The following is a 15,610-nucleotide window of genomic DNA, read 5'->3' on the forward strand; positions in this document are numbered from 1 at the left end:
AATTGGTTGACTTTTTCTGTTGAATTGAAGTTTCTTTTTTACTTGTCTATATATACAATGCATGCATGCCTATGCACATGCATATATTCTTACATCTCCATGTACGTGTTTATCTTAGGCTTCATTTGGGGTGACTTTTTTACTGTTTTCTAAAAAACTTTTTTAGTATAAAATTTTTGTACTAAAAATCTGCTTTAAAAAATAGTAAAAAAATTGTCCCGAACGAAACCTTAATCTTAAATATCACATTCATCTTGATACTGCAATCATCATCATCATTGTCATAATTATATTCACTAACTTTACCGAATGTTATTCCATTGGGTTTAAGGATCTTGATATGATAAACCAATGAAAGAAAGAATTCTAAAAATTTGTAGAAACAGCTCAGTATCTGAACAACACCTTCGAGCGCAAATTAATAGAGCGCAAATTAATGTAACGAAAATCCTTTTTCTTTCTACTCGTTACACTCTCTTCCATGAGGTAAGCCCCATTTTTGCTCAAATTTACTCTCAAGAATTTCATAAATAAACATTGGATCAATACCTGATTAATTATTTAGTTTTGATGAATTGTAACATTTTACTTGAGCCAACTTTATATGAAAGTAATGTTGTTGCTAAAGGTTTCCATTAAGGTTTCTTTGCGCTGAAAAACTATTGTTAATAAGCTCTCAATGATGTGATTATTCTTATGTGTAAAATGTAATTCCAGCCCGCTCTCAGTTTTGTTCTGTTTTAAAAATTGTAATATTGATCTATATTTTGCTTTTGCTTGTAATATGTTATTTTCTTGAAACAAGTTTCATGGGAGCTGGAGTAGAAGAGAAAGATAATTATTTTCTTGTGATATTGTTATGAATTGATTTAGTTTTAGGTTATTGTGTTCCTGCTAGTTATCACGCCATTGTAAATTTCTATAAATAGAGATTGTATGTGATGTAACAATTGGGGAACATTTTAATAAAGCTTTAGGATAGATTTTCCTCCTCCAAATTATGTCCCTCTTCCTCTCCTCCCTCTCCCTCTCATTCAAGAACATCTTCATCTTCCTTAAAGATTCTACAAGTGGTATCAGAGCCTCGTTGAGGCGATCTCGAGGAAGAAAGAGAAGAGTTGATGCCATTGATGCGACCAAGCAAGATCGGGCGTAGTAGACACGTGCAGACCCACGCAGGTGAATGCACGCGGGCGGACTCGTGCGGGCAAGGCGAAGCGGCTTGGTGCCGTGATCAAGTCGAAGGCGGGAAGGCGTGCGAGAACAAGCTACATGTGGACGGGGCTCGTTTTCCTTGGTCTGCGTAGCATAATTCGGTTCTTATGATTGTGCCGCTAGGTCTTGGTGCACTAAGACTATGGTTGGCGCTCACAGTGCTATCTGCTTTCTCTGTTTTCTGCAAGTTGTGGTCTAGCTTCAAGGCTAAGGTCCAAGAGCCCCCCGCAGGCGAGGAACGACCAGTTGAAAGAGATGGTGCGGGGTTCTTGAGTATCGGAGCATTTGATACACATAAAGATGCAGTAACATATAAGAATTTGGAACACTTGATTCATCTTCTAAATGGTAAGGATGGAGATATGATGTGGCAAAATCAAATAAAGCGAACCACATCAAACATGAGTTGCCAAGCTTGGCACCATGAACCTGAGACTAGTCCAATAATCTATCGTAGCATAACTATTTTTTGAGGACGCAACTCCAGAGTCGGTTAGAGATTTCTTCTGGGACGATGAGTTTTGTCACGACCTGGCCCGGCTAGCCCGTCGATAACGGGGCGGGAACAGACAGTCGTACGGAAGAGCATATAAAACATAATCAAATTCAATATATGATTAACATCAGTACAAAAATGTCATCCAACATTTAATGAAAGAGCCACTAAGACATCAAAAATAAATTGTTTCAAACTGTTCAATTGTCTCACAACTATTAAAACTTTCAAACCCATCATCATAACATAAACTCTCACAATTACATAAACTCCAAACTCAAACCATAGAAAATAATCTCAGACTCAAACTTAAAAACATAAAAAGGAACCTTCCATCTTGAGGTCCCCTACGACGATACGTGAACGGTCGTCGTGCAGCCATCACTTCTCTCCTGAAAAACATTTCCATAAGTAGGATGAGCCAATGCTCAGCAGGTAATTCATATCTCAGTTAATTTCATAAGATGCATAAATAAAACTCTTTTACAATTGGAACTAATTTATTTCATATCATTTTGCAAGTCACAACCTTTAAACTTTTCAATTTTTCTTGCATTTTTTTTCTTTAATATTTCATTCATTTCAGTCTTTCCTTTCACCTTTTTCATATGCAATGAATATGCAAAAATGATTATGCTAAATGTATCACCCGTCTCGGAAGTACACTTATTCGTACTGATCAGGTACGCAATCAAATATTTGGCCATTTCCTTTACCATTAGTTCATAAGAACCATCCTTTATCATGGCTCATATGAGCCTCCTTTACCAATGCTCGAAAGAGCTCCTTTACCAATTTGGCACTTCCGGATCAACATGCAACATGAAATTGTTATTGCTTTTAAATTTTTGAATCATGCTAAATTTTCTTTCATATTTATTTCATTTATTCATATACCTTAATTGCTTTTCAAATAATGCATGAAATGAGAGCATGAAACTGTAGGGTATTTTTTAAAACATGAATATCAAAACATTTGACAATAAATAAAATATTTGACAAGAAAATAAATATATGAAATTGCATTCTAAGCATAAAAATTTTAAAGCACTTATAAATTTAACTGGGGTCTGAACACCTACCTCAACCCAAGTATGACACGCTGCTTTGACACAGTTCTTTCACCTTACCCTTTAATGGTCAGAACCTAAGCGGTTTACAAAAGAGACGTGTCACATAATTAAAAAATCAAATTTCCTAAGTCTAATTGCTAAACCCGGCATTTTTCCCCTTTAACCATTCCTTACAACATTTAAAGGATAATTAATTAAATAAACATTAATTTTCGGATTTAATTAAATTATGGAAATTACAAAACTGAAATTTTTCCTAAAAAATCAAATTTAATGCTTTAAAACACTCCTAACATCTTTAAGAATAATTTTTGTAAAGGAGATTTCTCATAATTCAAAAACTAAGAAAAACCCTAAATTTTAAATCTCCAAAATTCCCTTAAATCTCTTCATTTTCATTGCTAAAACATTCCTCTAATCCTCCCTTAAAGTTTTCGTAAAGAAATTGCGAAAGAAAATCGAAATTTAGAAAAACCCTAGATTTTTCGATCTCAAATAACTTGAGATTTAGGAAGTTTCGTTCTAAAATAATCGTACCCGAGTGTTCCTCTCGTCGTCCTCTTCGATTTGACCTAAAACTTTTGCCGGAAGATCATCACCGGAAAGCCCTCGCGTTAGCCACGCCGTCCGCCCGTCCGTGTTCGTTCCGCTTGGTTCGTCCCTCACGCGTGAAATGAGAGGAGGAGAAGGGCAGATTTGTTCATTTAGGGAGAATAGGATTTGCTATTTACCCATTTGACTTCACTTAAGTGAAATTAGCCTTCTATTTACAAAAGGGGTAAAATCGGTATTTTTAAACTTCGTTAAATTTTAATTCCAAATATAGGTAAAATTAGGTACAAGTTCTATATATCAAAACGATCAGAATTTCGCAAGAAATTTTCTAAAATTATTTTCGTTAAATTCCGTTAACGTTGAAAATTTCACATAAATCTCGTCGCGACGCTTTGAAAAATGTGCGACGACCTATTAACATCGTTTTTGGGTTTTACAAGTTTGGAATCAAATTTGTGAGATGAGCTATGGATTCAGAGTGAAGCTTCATATTCAGGTGGAGTTTTCGGATCATTTGTTGGAACGGCAGATCAAGAACCTTGGGGCGGCAAGATGGTCGAGAATTTTGAACCGGACAGGTGGATTGTGCGGAGTCGCAGGTCAGAGCGCACACGGGGGTCCGAGGCGATCAGTCGGATTGCAACAAATTCTAATTCTTGTGACCGGGTGGTTCTTTATTTTTTTTCTAAAACTAAATCAAGGTGCAAATTGTAATGAATTGATTTAGTTTTAGGTTATTGTGTTCCTGCATGTTATCACACCATTGTAAATCTCTATAAATAGAGATTGTATGTGATGTAACAATTGGTGAAAATTTTAATAAAGCTTTATTATAGATTTTTCTCCTCCAAATTATGTCTCTCTCCCTCTCCTCCCTCTCCCTCTCATTCAAGAACATCTTCATCTTCCTAAAAAATTCTACAGATATATTAGATACCTTTTATAATTAAACTAAACTCCTGCGTCTGTATGAAGGGCCTAACTTCTATGTTTTGTTGTGATAGATTGGTCACCTGCTCTGAGGCTAAAAAAACTTAGGATTAAGTTTTTTTTGCAACTTGCTATTTACATTTTATTTATCTTAGCTACTCTTTATCCTGATTCTTAATTGGTTTTATAATTCTTGCAATTATTTTTTTCTTTTTTATATTGAGATTTACAGTTAATATTAACAGCTTTCTGACTGCATCAGTAATTTGTGAAATTGATCTTTATTTCACAGATCAAATATAAGAGCTTTGATGAAATTTATGAAGAAAAACAGTGGTGGAGAATACCCTTTGTCTCTGATTTTCTTCTGAAGAGTAATTTGGGTTCTGCTCTCAGAATGGTTCTTGGATCAGAAAACTTGAATGTTAGTCAATTTGTAGAGTCTGCGTTTGGACAATTGAAGTCATTTAATTATAATTATGTCAAGAGTCTTCACGCTTCTAAAAATGGCAAAAATGATTCTCATGAACCAGAAGAGTCTTTAAACGGCATTCATAGCTCAAATGAAGCCCCAAAGAAAGAGAATATTATACAGAGCTCAATGGTAGGACACGAGATTCATAATGTGAATAATTCATCTGCCCCTCTTGTTGATGAAGCAGATGGAAATAATGATCTGATGGAGCAGAAAAAAAATGACTCTATACAGGCTGAATATTTTTGGAAAGCCTTTACTGACATCATCAATCAAACCGTGTTCCTGAAGCTTGGTGTATCGCTTCCTGAGATTGAAAGTTGGGACAAATTTGATTTGCTGAACAACATGAGTATACAATTGCGTAGATCAGCAGAAGAAAAGTATGTTGAGTTTGGACTTGCAACACCGAAAAGTAGGGATAAGAACAATATTGAAACTAGCCAAACTTCTACAAATGCTATTGCATCTTCATCTACAGATATCAGAATAGCATCCCGAGATTTACTTAGTCAGACCGACGCAATTTTAGGAGCATTGGTAGTGCTTGCAAAGACCTTTTCTAAACAGAAAGATGATTCAATGTCACTGGATAATCAAATAAAAAATGGTGATGACGATAAGAATGAAGGACCTTCAAATAAAAAAGGGAGTGATAGCTCCAACAAAGGAATCACATTAAGTACAAAAGGAGCGAAGGAGATGCGGGAATTATTTTCTAGTGCTGAGAGTGCTATGGAAGCTTGGGCTATGCTCGCCACTTCCTTGGGTCGGTCAAGCTTCATTAAATCAGAATTTGAGAAGATATGCTTTCTTGATAATGTTTCTACAGACACTCAAGTAGCTATCTGGCGTGATTCGGTTCGAAGAAGATTGGTTGTTGCTTTCAGAGGCACTGAACAAGCAAAGTGGAAGGATTTGCTAACTGATTTAATGTTCTTACCAGCTGGGTTGAATCCTGAGAGATTAGGTGGAGACTTCAAACAGGAAGTGCAGGTTCATGGTGGATTTTTGAATGCTTACGATTCTGTTCGAAACAGACTTTTGATGCTTATTAAGCTTGCAATAGGTTACCATGAAGAACATCATTTAGAGAGCATGCCAAAGTGGAATGTTTACGTTACAGGGCATAGTTTAGGTGGTGCGCTTGCAACACTGCTTGCTTTAGAGATTTCAACAAGTCCAATGGCAAAGCATGGTATGATTTCAGTTACAATGTATAATTTTGGTTCTCCAAGAGTTGGTAATAGAAGATTTGCTGATATATACAATGAAAAGGTCAAAGATAGCTGGAGAGTTGTGAACCATAGGGATATTATTCCTACGGTCCCACGCCTGATGGGCTATTGCCACGTAGCTCAACCTGTTTATCTTGCAGCTGGAGATTTAGAGAAGGCCATGCTAAATAGAGACTTCAGAGGAGATGGATATGAGGGAGATGTGATTGGAGAGGCTACACCAGAAGTTCTTGTTAGTGAGTTTATGAAAGGTGAAAAGCAGCTCATTGAGAAGATATTGCAGACTGAGATAAACCTTCTTCAATCAATCAGAGATGGGACTGCTCTTATGCAGCATATGGAAGACTTCTATTACATCTCGCTTCTTGAGAGTGTAAGATCAAATTACATGCTTGCTGAAAATACACATTCCTATGGAAAGAGCATTCGATCAACTGCATGAAACAAATTGTTGCATTGAATTTGTGAGGTAAGATTCTCTACATGCAACTAGGAGCTTGGAAGGCAAATAACAGTCTACAAATAAATCAAAGGAGCAGGCACAACATGAAGGTATGATTAGCCTGCTATAGATATTGAAACTCTTTGATTGAAATTGATACTTTGTTACGTATGCTTCCATGATGTTTCTATTATGTTTTTCACCTGAATACTTTGTATTTAAATCTGGTATTCTAAACTAAAATCCTGCATCTTGGTCTTTCTTCATGAATGCAATTTTAGATGCAAGTTGTTCTAAAATCTGGCATTCTAAACATCTCAAATCTCCTATAATGTATTGAAATCCCAAGGGATGTAGGTGCTATTGCAACCTCTATTTTGCAATATGTGTCATTCAATCCTTGGTTGCTTGATTTATTTTGCGCTGCCCATTTTCTCCTGCATAACCATTTCCCAACTCATGGTTGCCCAACTTTGCCTTACCTTGCTGTCGTTTTCCATTGATGCCTTAGCTTACTTCATCCTTTTCATTCAACCTGCTTGCTTTAGCGCCAGCTCATTGAGGAAGATCAGCTTGGGGATCATTGGTGGGTGGCTTTTTCTTGGTTTCCTTTGAGTATGATCATTTGACACCATGCTATGTCCTCTCTACTCCTTCAATTTGGTGTTTTATGGTATTGCTGCCTTGTTAGGGTCATCTTCTATAATGGTTCATTCTCTTATTGTGTAGGATACATTGAACTTTTATTGGTCTATTCAAGAGATTTTTTGTGAAGCTTTGAGGGTGATACCTCAATCTCCTATTGATTATATTTTTATTGGTATTAAATCTATCACTAATCTTAATATTATATCTCAATGAGAAATTATATCTTTGGCTAGGACCTTATAGTTTTCCTTCATTTATAAATTCTCCCCATGTGGAGGAGATTAAAAAAATTTTACTTGATCTTAATCTCTCATGACCCTTTTCTTAGGCTTGCCATATTTTAATTCATTTAGGATTTGGAAAATTATTCTTGATTATTGTCTTGTTAGATCTATTATGTCTGATTTTTTTATCAGGACTCTTAAATTGATTCCATGGCGAGTTTGCTATTGCTCCAATTGGATTGGACACCTCCTCAAAGGTCATTTGCTTAATTATGATATTTTGATATCTCTTATTTTTAGTTTTTGATAATCCCCCTCAGATTTTCAAGATAATATATTGCTTTTATCATCCTTCCATAGCTTATGTTTAATGGAAATGGAAACAACACAAGATGGTTAATAAAAACTGGATTTGGTTGGAACGGAATTGTCATTCTTTATAAGTTGTCTTTAAAGATTCGATATCTTTCTCTATTCTAAAATTTTAGATCATAAAGCTTCTTTTTTGCTTAGCTTCGCCTAAACTTGATGAAGAATTTGAAGACTCCTATAAAGGATCATGCATTTTCTTCAGGGAGTTAATTCTTTGGTCAATGCTCCATTTTTATTGATCATTTAGGTGGTTGTTTTTCTTGAGTTTGTGGAGGACAAATATAAGGCTAGTTCTCAGCCTTTAATTGGTGGTGGTCTTAATGGAGAGTTGTGATAGGAAGTAGATGCAATTTCAGCCAAAATTAATGAACAACAATAAAAAGTTGGGAAGAAGAATACACAACAAATCTTTTTATTGCAAGATATATGAAAGAAAATAGCAAGATACAGTTGGATCTTCAATAGAAGAGGAAGATCCGGCTCTCTCAAATCCCTAGCCACTAGCTAGATCCCTCGCAACCTAAGAAATTCTAATTTCAAAAATCACAAGCATAATCACTAAAATATAATATTATTATTCTTAAATAGCCTCCCATGAATTCCCTCCCAAATTAGCTCCTTTTTTTCAAATAGTTCCCTCATAAATTTGAATTCAAATTAGATATCTTTTCCAAATTAACTTTCTCTCAATTGTAATTAAAATTTTCCTAAACAATCTACTTTTATTCCTTCTCCTTATATAAAGGATTATAGCTCATTGGGCCCCATAAGGGGGGTTGAACTCCCTCTCTGTTGCTATGTTTCCCGCCCAGCAGAATTGTTGGGTTCAGCTAGTCTGGGCCAAAGAGAGCCCTTCCCCTCCCAAAGATGTACCTTGCCCTCAAGGTGCAAGAGTGGGAGTTATCTCTTGATCATCTCGTATGGATGGCATGTGGCCTCGTACTCTAGCAAATCCTTCAGCTTGATTAATACCTCCTATACCCCTGTTTTCCCTCGACAAACCCCTTCTACTTCCAGGGGCTCCAAAATAACCTCCATGCCTTTTGTCAGACTCGGGGGTAGTGAAGATGATGTGTGATCTCCTATTGCCTTCTTCAACTGATTCATTAGTGTCCCAAGATCTTCAGCCATTTCATCCCCAGGATGAAATCAGTGCCCTCTAACTCTAATGGAAGGAAGTATTCTCTCACCTAGAACCCCTGTATGATCAGAACCACCCCTCTACCCATTCCTTTTCCTATCTTCACCTTCCCTACGCCCATCATCACCCCATAATACCCTAGTCCACCATAATTAGCCCCAATTGGTTCACAATCTGGTTGAAGATGAAATTATGGGTAGTCCCACTATCTATCAGCACCACTACCTCTATCTAATATGTCACCTTTTACTTTCATTATGTGATTTGGAGTGAATCCCACCACTGAGCTCAAGGAGATCTCTGCTACATCTAAATGCATCTCTTCTTCCTCCTCCACCACTACCTCACTCTCACCTCCCTTAGTTTTCTTGTCATCACAGACAATGAGAACCTGAAGAGTTCAATATTTTGCACATGTGCCCCAATTTATACCTCTCATCACATCTAAAACACATCCCCTTTGCCCTCTTCTTATGTGATTTTGTCTTAATGAGCTTCTTGAAGTTTCCCCCAGTTCCCCCTCCTACAATTTTCTCCTTCAGGCTTTTCCAAGGAAAACTTGTTGTTTGCTCCTTGGCTGCCAAAAGGGTGGTGGTCATCCTTTACGAACCTCCTAAACTGTTGCCTCTAGCCCCTCTCTCTAGGTGCTTCTAGTTCTCCACTAATTGGATTAGCTCCATAGTCTCTCCTAAATCATGAGGCCTCATCACTCTAACTGCAGCTCGAACATCTAGTTTGAGCCCTTTCAAAAAGTTTACTCTAGTACAACTTTTGATAGCCAGTTCAATCGGCTGGCAAGGTATTCAAACCTCTCACGGTACTCCACCACTATCCCCTCGTGTGTTAGAGCGAAGAACTACTCATACATGTCCCCTCTCCTACTGGTTTGGAATGTTCCAATAGACAATCCTTAAACTTCCTTTATATCTATATGGGCTACATCATATCTCTCCGCTGGTGTAATGCCAATGCTTTTCCCTCGAAGTATAGGTCAGTTGCCACTAGTCTCTTCTATTTCATCAACCCATTGACAACAAAGTACTTTTCCATCTTGTAGATCCACCCATGTGTATCATCTTCCTAAAAAATAGACATCTTCAACCTCCTCCCTCTCGGATCTTCTCTGTTCCCCATGTTTTCTCACAATCTCCCATTCTCCAAGTGGTCCCCCCTAGTGTTCTGGTCATTCCTTCTATGCTCGTTCCCAAACCCTTTATTAAAACCCTCTGTTCTTTGAAAATCAGCACATATCTTATCATAATCAACCCCTCTTCTATGAAATTCAGCACCCCTTCATTAATACCTAACCCCCTCACGCCTCTCCTCATATGGTCTACCTATATCCTCCTTAGGAATGAGCACTATAGTAGGTCTTCTCTCTTCTCCCTCCAAGATCTCAACCTCTTTTTCTTCCCTTCTCCTCATTGGATTAGGGCTCTCCCCACTCCCTTAGCTGCCCACAACTTCCCTCGCCTCTAACAATGATGTTTTGGTTTGGCCCTCTAAAAACTTTATCATCTTTTCGATGATGGTAACTTTCTCATCAATCTTCTCGTGGATGGCTGAAATTTGAGTTTGAAAATATGAAATTTCATATTTCAGTTGTTTGATGTTCCATTCCAACACTTTTGCCCTTTTCCCTGTCATAGGTACGTGGATATAAATTCCAAACACAAAATAACAGCCAATAGCTAATTTGGTTTTCAAACAGTCAAAATCAGTAAGATCAGAGAGAAAAATGCAGCAGAAATCAACGATGAAGGTTTATAATTCGGCCCAAAACACCACTCTAATACCAATTTGATAGAAATTATATGTAATTTTAGCCAAAATCAACGAACAACAATAAGAAATTGCGAACAAGAGCATACCACAAATCTTTTTATTGCTATATGAAAGAAAATTGCAATATACAATTGGATCTTAAATTGGAGAGGAAGATTCGGCTCTCCCAAATTCCTAGCCGCCGGCTAGAGTCCTCGCAACCTAAGAAATCCTAATTTCAGCAAACACAAGCATAATCCCCAAAATACAATATTGTTAGCTTTAATTAAGTTCCCTTTTCCCAAATAGTTCCCCATCAAATTTGAATTCAAATTTGATATCTTTTCCTAATTATAAAACTTTACTAACATTCTCCCTTGATTCCTCCTCACATAAAGGATTATAGCTTTGTTGGGCCTCACAAGGTGGGCTAAACTCCCTCTTTGCTGCTCTGCTTACCGCCCAACAGAATTGCTAGGTTCAACTGGTTTAGGCCAGATCGAACCCCCCACCCTGCTCCCGCTTGCCAGATTCGTTGCTTGTCGGTGAACTTGATCATCCCTTCAATGATATTATTCTTGAAATGAGTTATTATGGTGGAGGGATTCCAACTATTACTTAGTATGCTTTGAATGCCTTGGAAGGTGAGCTAGATTATGCCGCAAGTGATTGATTGCTTCTTGTGGATTCCTTATCTATGTATGTTATGAATTATATAATTGTGCTTTATGCCTAATGGAGCTACTATCATGACTTGCTTTATTGTAAGTGTTAGGCCGACTATCTTTGTGGGTGTCCCTCTTCATAAGTCAAGTCTGGGATTTATTATTCTATACTAATAGTTCATATTGGTCCCATGAACAAGTTGGTGGGCTAGAATCCTCTTATAAATCTTCATCCACCAACATCATATGATTCTCATGAGAAAATTTATGTAGGATGATCTTTTAGTTGATAAAGTATACCATTATAGGATATGAGGTGGAAGAAGTTTTCCCACTTCTTTTAGTTATCTTTTTAGTCACTCTTTTTTTCCCCCCTTGAGTTTTTTATGTTCATTCTCCTTCTACTAAGACATCCTTTTATATAGGCAAGAGAGGTTTATTATTTTTAAATTTGTGAAAAAATTTATATGAAATCATGTATTAATCTTGTAGAAATTAATGTGTTAAACTTGTAGAAATCACGTGTTAAACTTCGGGAAGTTGTGTCTAAGTTGGTATTTTGACTACTTAACAATATTCCTCTTGATGAAGGAGCAAATAATTATAATATTTAATTCTTCGCGAGAACTTTTGCGCTCCACGCAGCCTCATAAAATTTTCTCAACTTCAACATATTTCTCTTGGTATTATTCCAAACTTCCTAACTAGTTCTCCATGCATCTTATTGGCAAGTCATTTGATCTAATGATAATGTGAACCCTTTTTTTGGAGGCGATTCGATCTTGTTTATCAAACTTAAGGCAAGGAAATAATGATGTTCTTTTCATATGACTATAACAAGTTTTTCATGCATCTTATTGATAAGTTATTTGATTTCTAGATAATGTGCACCCTTTTTTAGGAAAAATTATTAGGTGCTGAATGTGCACCATCAGCACAAGTACTGGGTATCCAACGGTACTGAGTGGTACCTAGCTGGGTACCCTATACTTGTGTGCGGACGGTTCTTCTTGTCCGCACTCCGCACCTAATAATCTCTCCTTTTTTAGAGGTGATTCAATATTCTATATCAAACCTCTCTTTTAAGTATAACTTTTAGCTTTGGAGGTTCCTTGTTATTTCTCTTTCTTAGTAGTTGGTTCTCTATTCGTCGATCATTTTGGCTTAATCGTAGTTTGTCAGGAGAGGTTAGAAAAATCTTTCATATAATATTTCAAATATTGATGACGCAAATGTCGTAAATTCTGTATCAAGTATAAAGTAAATAAATACCTATAGATGTGGGCAGTGTTGAATCATGTGTTGTCCTTGATCTTCTAAAGATTCATACCTAATTGTTTGATTTTTTAATGTTCCCCCTAATTCCCTCATTGTTAATGTGAAGCTATAGGAGATCTCATTTTTAAAGTTTTTCTTTGCTCAATGATTGTTATGATGACACTTCTAATTTTTGTGTGACATAGAGAGTTGCTTTGCTGTCATATAATGTAGTTTTTGGATTCTTTTAAGGTATCTTTAAGCCCTTGAAAGTCATTTATGTCTTAGACAAATAATTTTGACTTAAGAGTCATTATAAGTCTAAATCACAAACCGTTTTCATCATAACATAAATATTATATGGTTTTAATTACCGTAAATTTTTATAGTTTTTTTGGCACTGGTGCAAATTCTTAAGAAATTGATATATATTGGTTTAAGTTGGGGGTTTGGAACTGTAAGGTGTTCGTTTTATAAACTAATTTTACATAACTTTTTTTTAATGTATTATTTTATGGATATTTTTTATAATTTTTGAAACTTTAAAAGGATTTATATGAATTTTGTACTCAAAATTAAATAAATTTATATTATATTATTATATATATATATATATTAAAATTATGGTTATTTTTTAGTATTTATTTGAGATTTTCGTCATGATTTTTAAAAAATAGTGATTTTTGTTAATTTATAAATTTATTTCAACATTAAAAAATATTGCTTTAGATCAATTAAAGCTTCATAATATTGTTATATACGATCCATGATAATTTGATTAATTCTTGAAAATATGAATTTATGCTAAGGTGGAGTTTTGTTGCTTAGTATAAAGACATTTTGATACTTTCTGAATTAAGCTTAATTATGATTAATTTATTGCAATGCGTTGGTGATGAATGCGAATATGTTGTTATTATTATTATTGTATTGTGATAATAATGTGTATGTGTAATAGACAAATAAAGACTAGTTGACTTGTTGGTTAGAGATTGATTGATCTGTATAGGATGATGGGATGATGAGCTTTCTTTTAAATATTATAATTTTTTGATATCCTCTATTGATTCACGTGATACTAATTGAGAGTTATAAGAAGTCATTATTATGTCGATGGACAAAGAATGATAACTTTTACCGATTATTGAATATTGAAAAATATAGTTATTGTCATAGTTTCTTACTTTTTTTAGTATGACTACTGAAATGCATGTTATTGAGGTACTATACAAATTTATTATTACTGTACAAATTTGCTGTTATTTTATTTTTTTTATCCCTACCACTAAACTTTTACTATTATAGATACAAACACCAATACTATTTGATACCAATATTTTTGTTTTGATACTGAATATACTAAGTATGTGACATATTTAATAGCATGTATACATAATTATAGAATTTTATTGTATTGATCTGAATTTGATAGTTCTTTATTGATGCTTTGGTTTTATCGTTTTAATAATATTGATATGACAATTGCTTTATTGATTTGACACTCATACTGATTTATTTATTTCTCAACTATATTATTTTCTAGCTTTTATACCGTATCGTTTTATTGTTTATAGGTTATATTGCTACTGTATGTGAGTTTTACTATTATAGGTTATACTGCTACTATATATATAGTTTACTATTATAGGTTATACTGCTACTATATATATATATATATATATATACATATGTGTGTGTGTTAAATGATTTCAGGTCGGTCAGGACAAGCAACAAGAGTGAGAGATTGATCAGGATCCTTCATGTTCAAGTTTTTAACTTTTTATTATTTTAGTTATTCTGTTATAATCGGGATAGAGTAGTAGTTGTGTTATGATTGTATAGATCTTAAGTGGTGTATATAATTTTTTCAGAAATGAATACATATTTATATATTGATGTTTTAATCGATAATTTTATTTTTGTTTCTATTTATATTGATAAAAAAAATTAAGTTGCTCTAGTTGTTATTTATTAAAAGATAAAAGAATAATTCTTTCAAATTAGATTATGGGGCATGACACTTTATCCATCCTCTTATAAGCTACTATCATATCAATTAATAACTCAAATTCAAAGGGAGTTTTAGGCAGACTTGCCTTAAAAGGGCATTATTTATGTATTTCCTTGTTGAAAGAAATTGGATATAAAATAGGCTTTCATCCAATGTCTTTGAGTTAAAAACCTTTTAAGAAGTATAAAATAGTTATGTTGATGACCTTGGCTTGGTCATCATTTTATGGATGGAAGACTGCATTTTTCTTCATAGTAGTATCCATCATGATAATGCTTTTATTCAAAAATTATATAAAATAAAAATGTGAGTCCCTACCCAAGATGATTGAGCTTGTTTTCTTGAAGTGCACTCATATATTAAAAAAAAAAGGATGAGCTATTGCTTTGTTATGCTTGCAAGCCAAGTATTATCAACTTCAAGAATCTATCTACCATAACAAAGGCATAGTTACGACCATTATCGGTCGTCGGTGGACCTTCATGAAGTTTATAGAAATATTCTCTAATGGTTGAGTTAGCACTAATAATAGTGAATAATCCAACTTGCTTTATGTTGGAAGACCTTAATGTGTACACTTCATCTCAAGAATTTGACCACATTGAGGTGCTTTTTGGACTAACTCATTTATTTTTGCAAGTTAAGAAGATTGTTTATTACTTTAAAATATTTGATCACCTTAGAAACAGATACTTCCCTCACCCACTTCACACTCTCACTATCTTTTGGTATAGTAATTGCTTTCTTCTATAGAAATAGAACCAAAGTCCACAATCTTGAAGGAAAATTAAGGATACCCTCCATATATAGGTCTACAACAAACAACAACAACAACATCAATCCTTTATCCCACTACGTGGGGTCGGCTACATGAATCCTTTTTCTCCATTGTGTCCTATTAAAACTCAAATTCTCGTTTAAATCAAATAAAGAAAGGTCATTCCTAATATTTTCTAACCAAGTCTTTTTAGGTCTACCCCTACCTTTCTTAACATAAGTCAAATCTATTACCTCTACTCTCCTAACCGGGTCATCGCAAGGCCGCCGTTTTATGTGACCAAACCATCTAAGGCGACTTTCTCTGATCTTATCTTCTACTGGAGC

At 34.9% G+C, this 15,610-nt stretch overlaps 1 protein-coding gene across 6 annotated transcripts in view; it reads left to right on the forward strand.

The window, feature by feature from the left end:
- LOC110099777 overlaps nucleotides 1-7,843 on the forward strand; it is a 46,668-nt gene extending 38,825 nt beyond the window's left edge. For 5 of the 6 annotated variants that reach the window (XM_020827042.2, XM_020827043.2, XM_020827045.2 and 2 more), the window contains one exon: nucleotides 4,562-6,690. In XM_020827042.2, coding sequence (XP_020682701.1) covers nucleotides 4,562-6,424 — 1,863 coding nt within the window. In that variant the 3' untranslated portion in view covers nucleotides 6,425-6,690. Of the gene's footprint in view, nucleotides 1-4,561; nucleotides 6,691-7,488 lie in introns of those variants that run through there. The other variant, XR_002303488.2, reaches the window with a different exon arrangement.
- The last annotated feature ends 7,767 nt before the right edge of the window (nucleotides 7,844-15,610 follow it).

Source organism: Dendrobium catenatum, unplaced genomic scaffold, assembly GCF_001605985.2.
Source record: "Dendrobium catenatum unplaced genomic scaffold, ASM160598v2 fragScaff_scaffold_220, whole genome shotgun sequence".
In the NCBI taxonomy this organism is placed as follows: Eukaryota; Viridiplantae; Streptophyta; class Magnoliopsida; order Asparagales; family Orchidaceae; genus Dendrobium; species Dendrobium catenatum.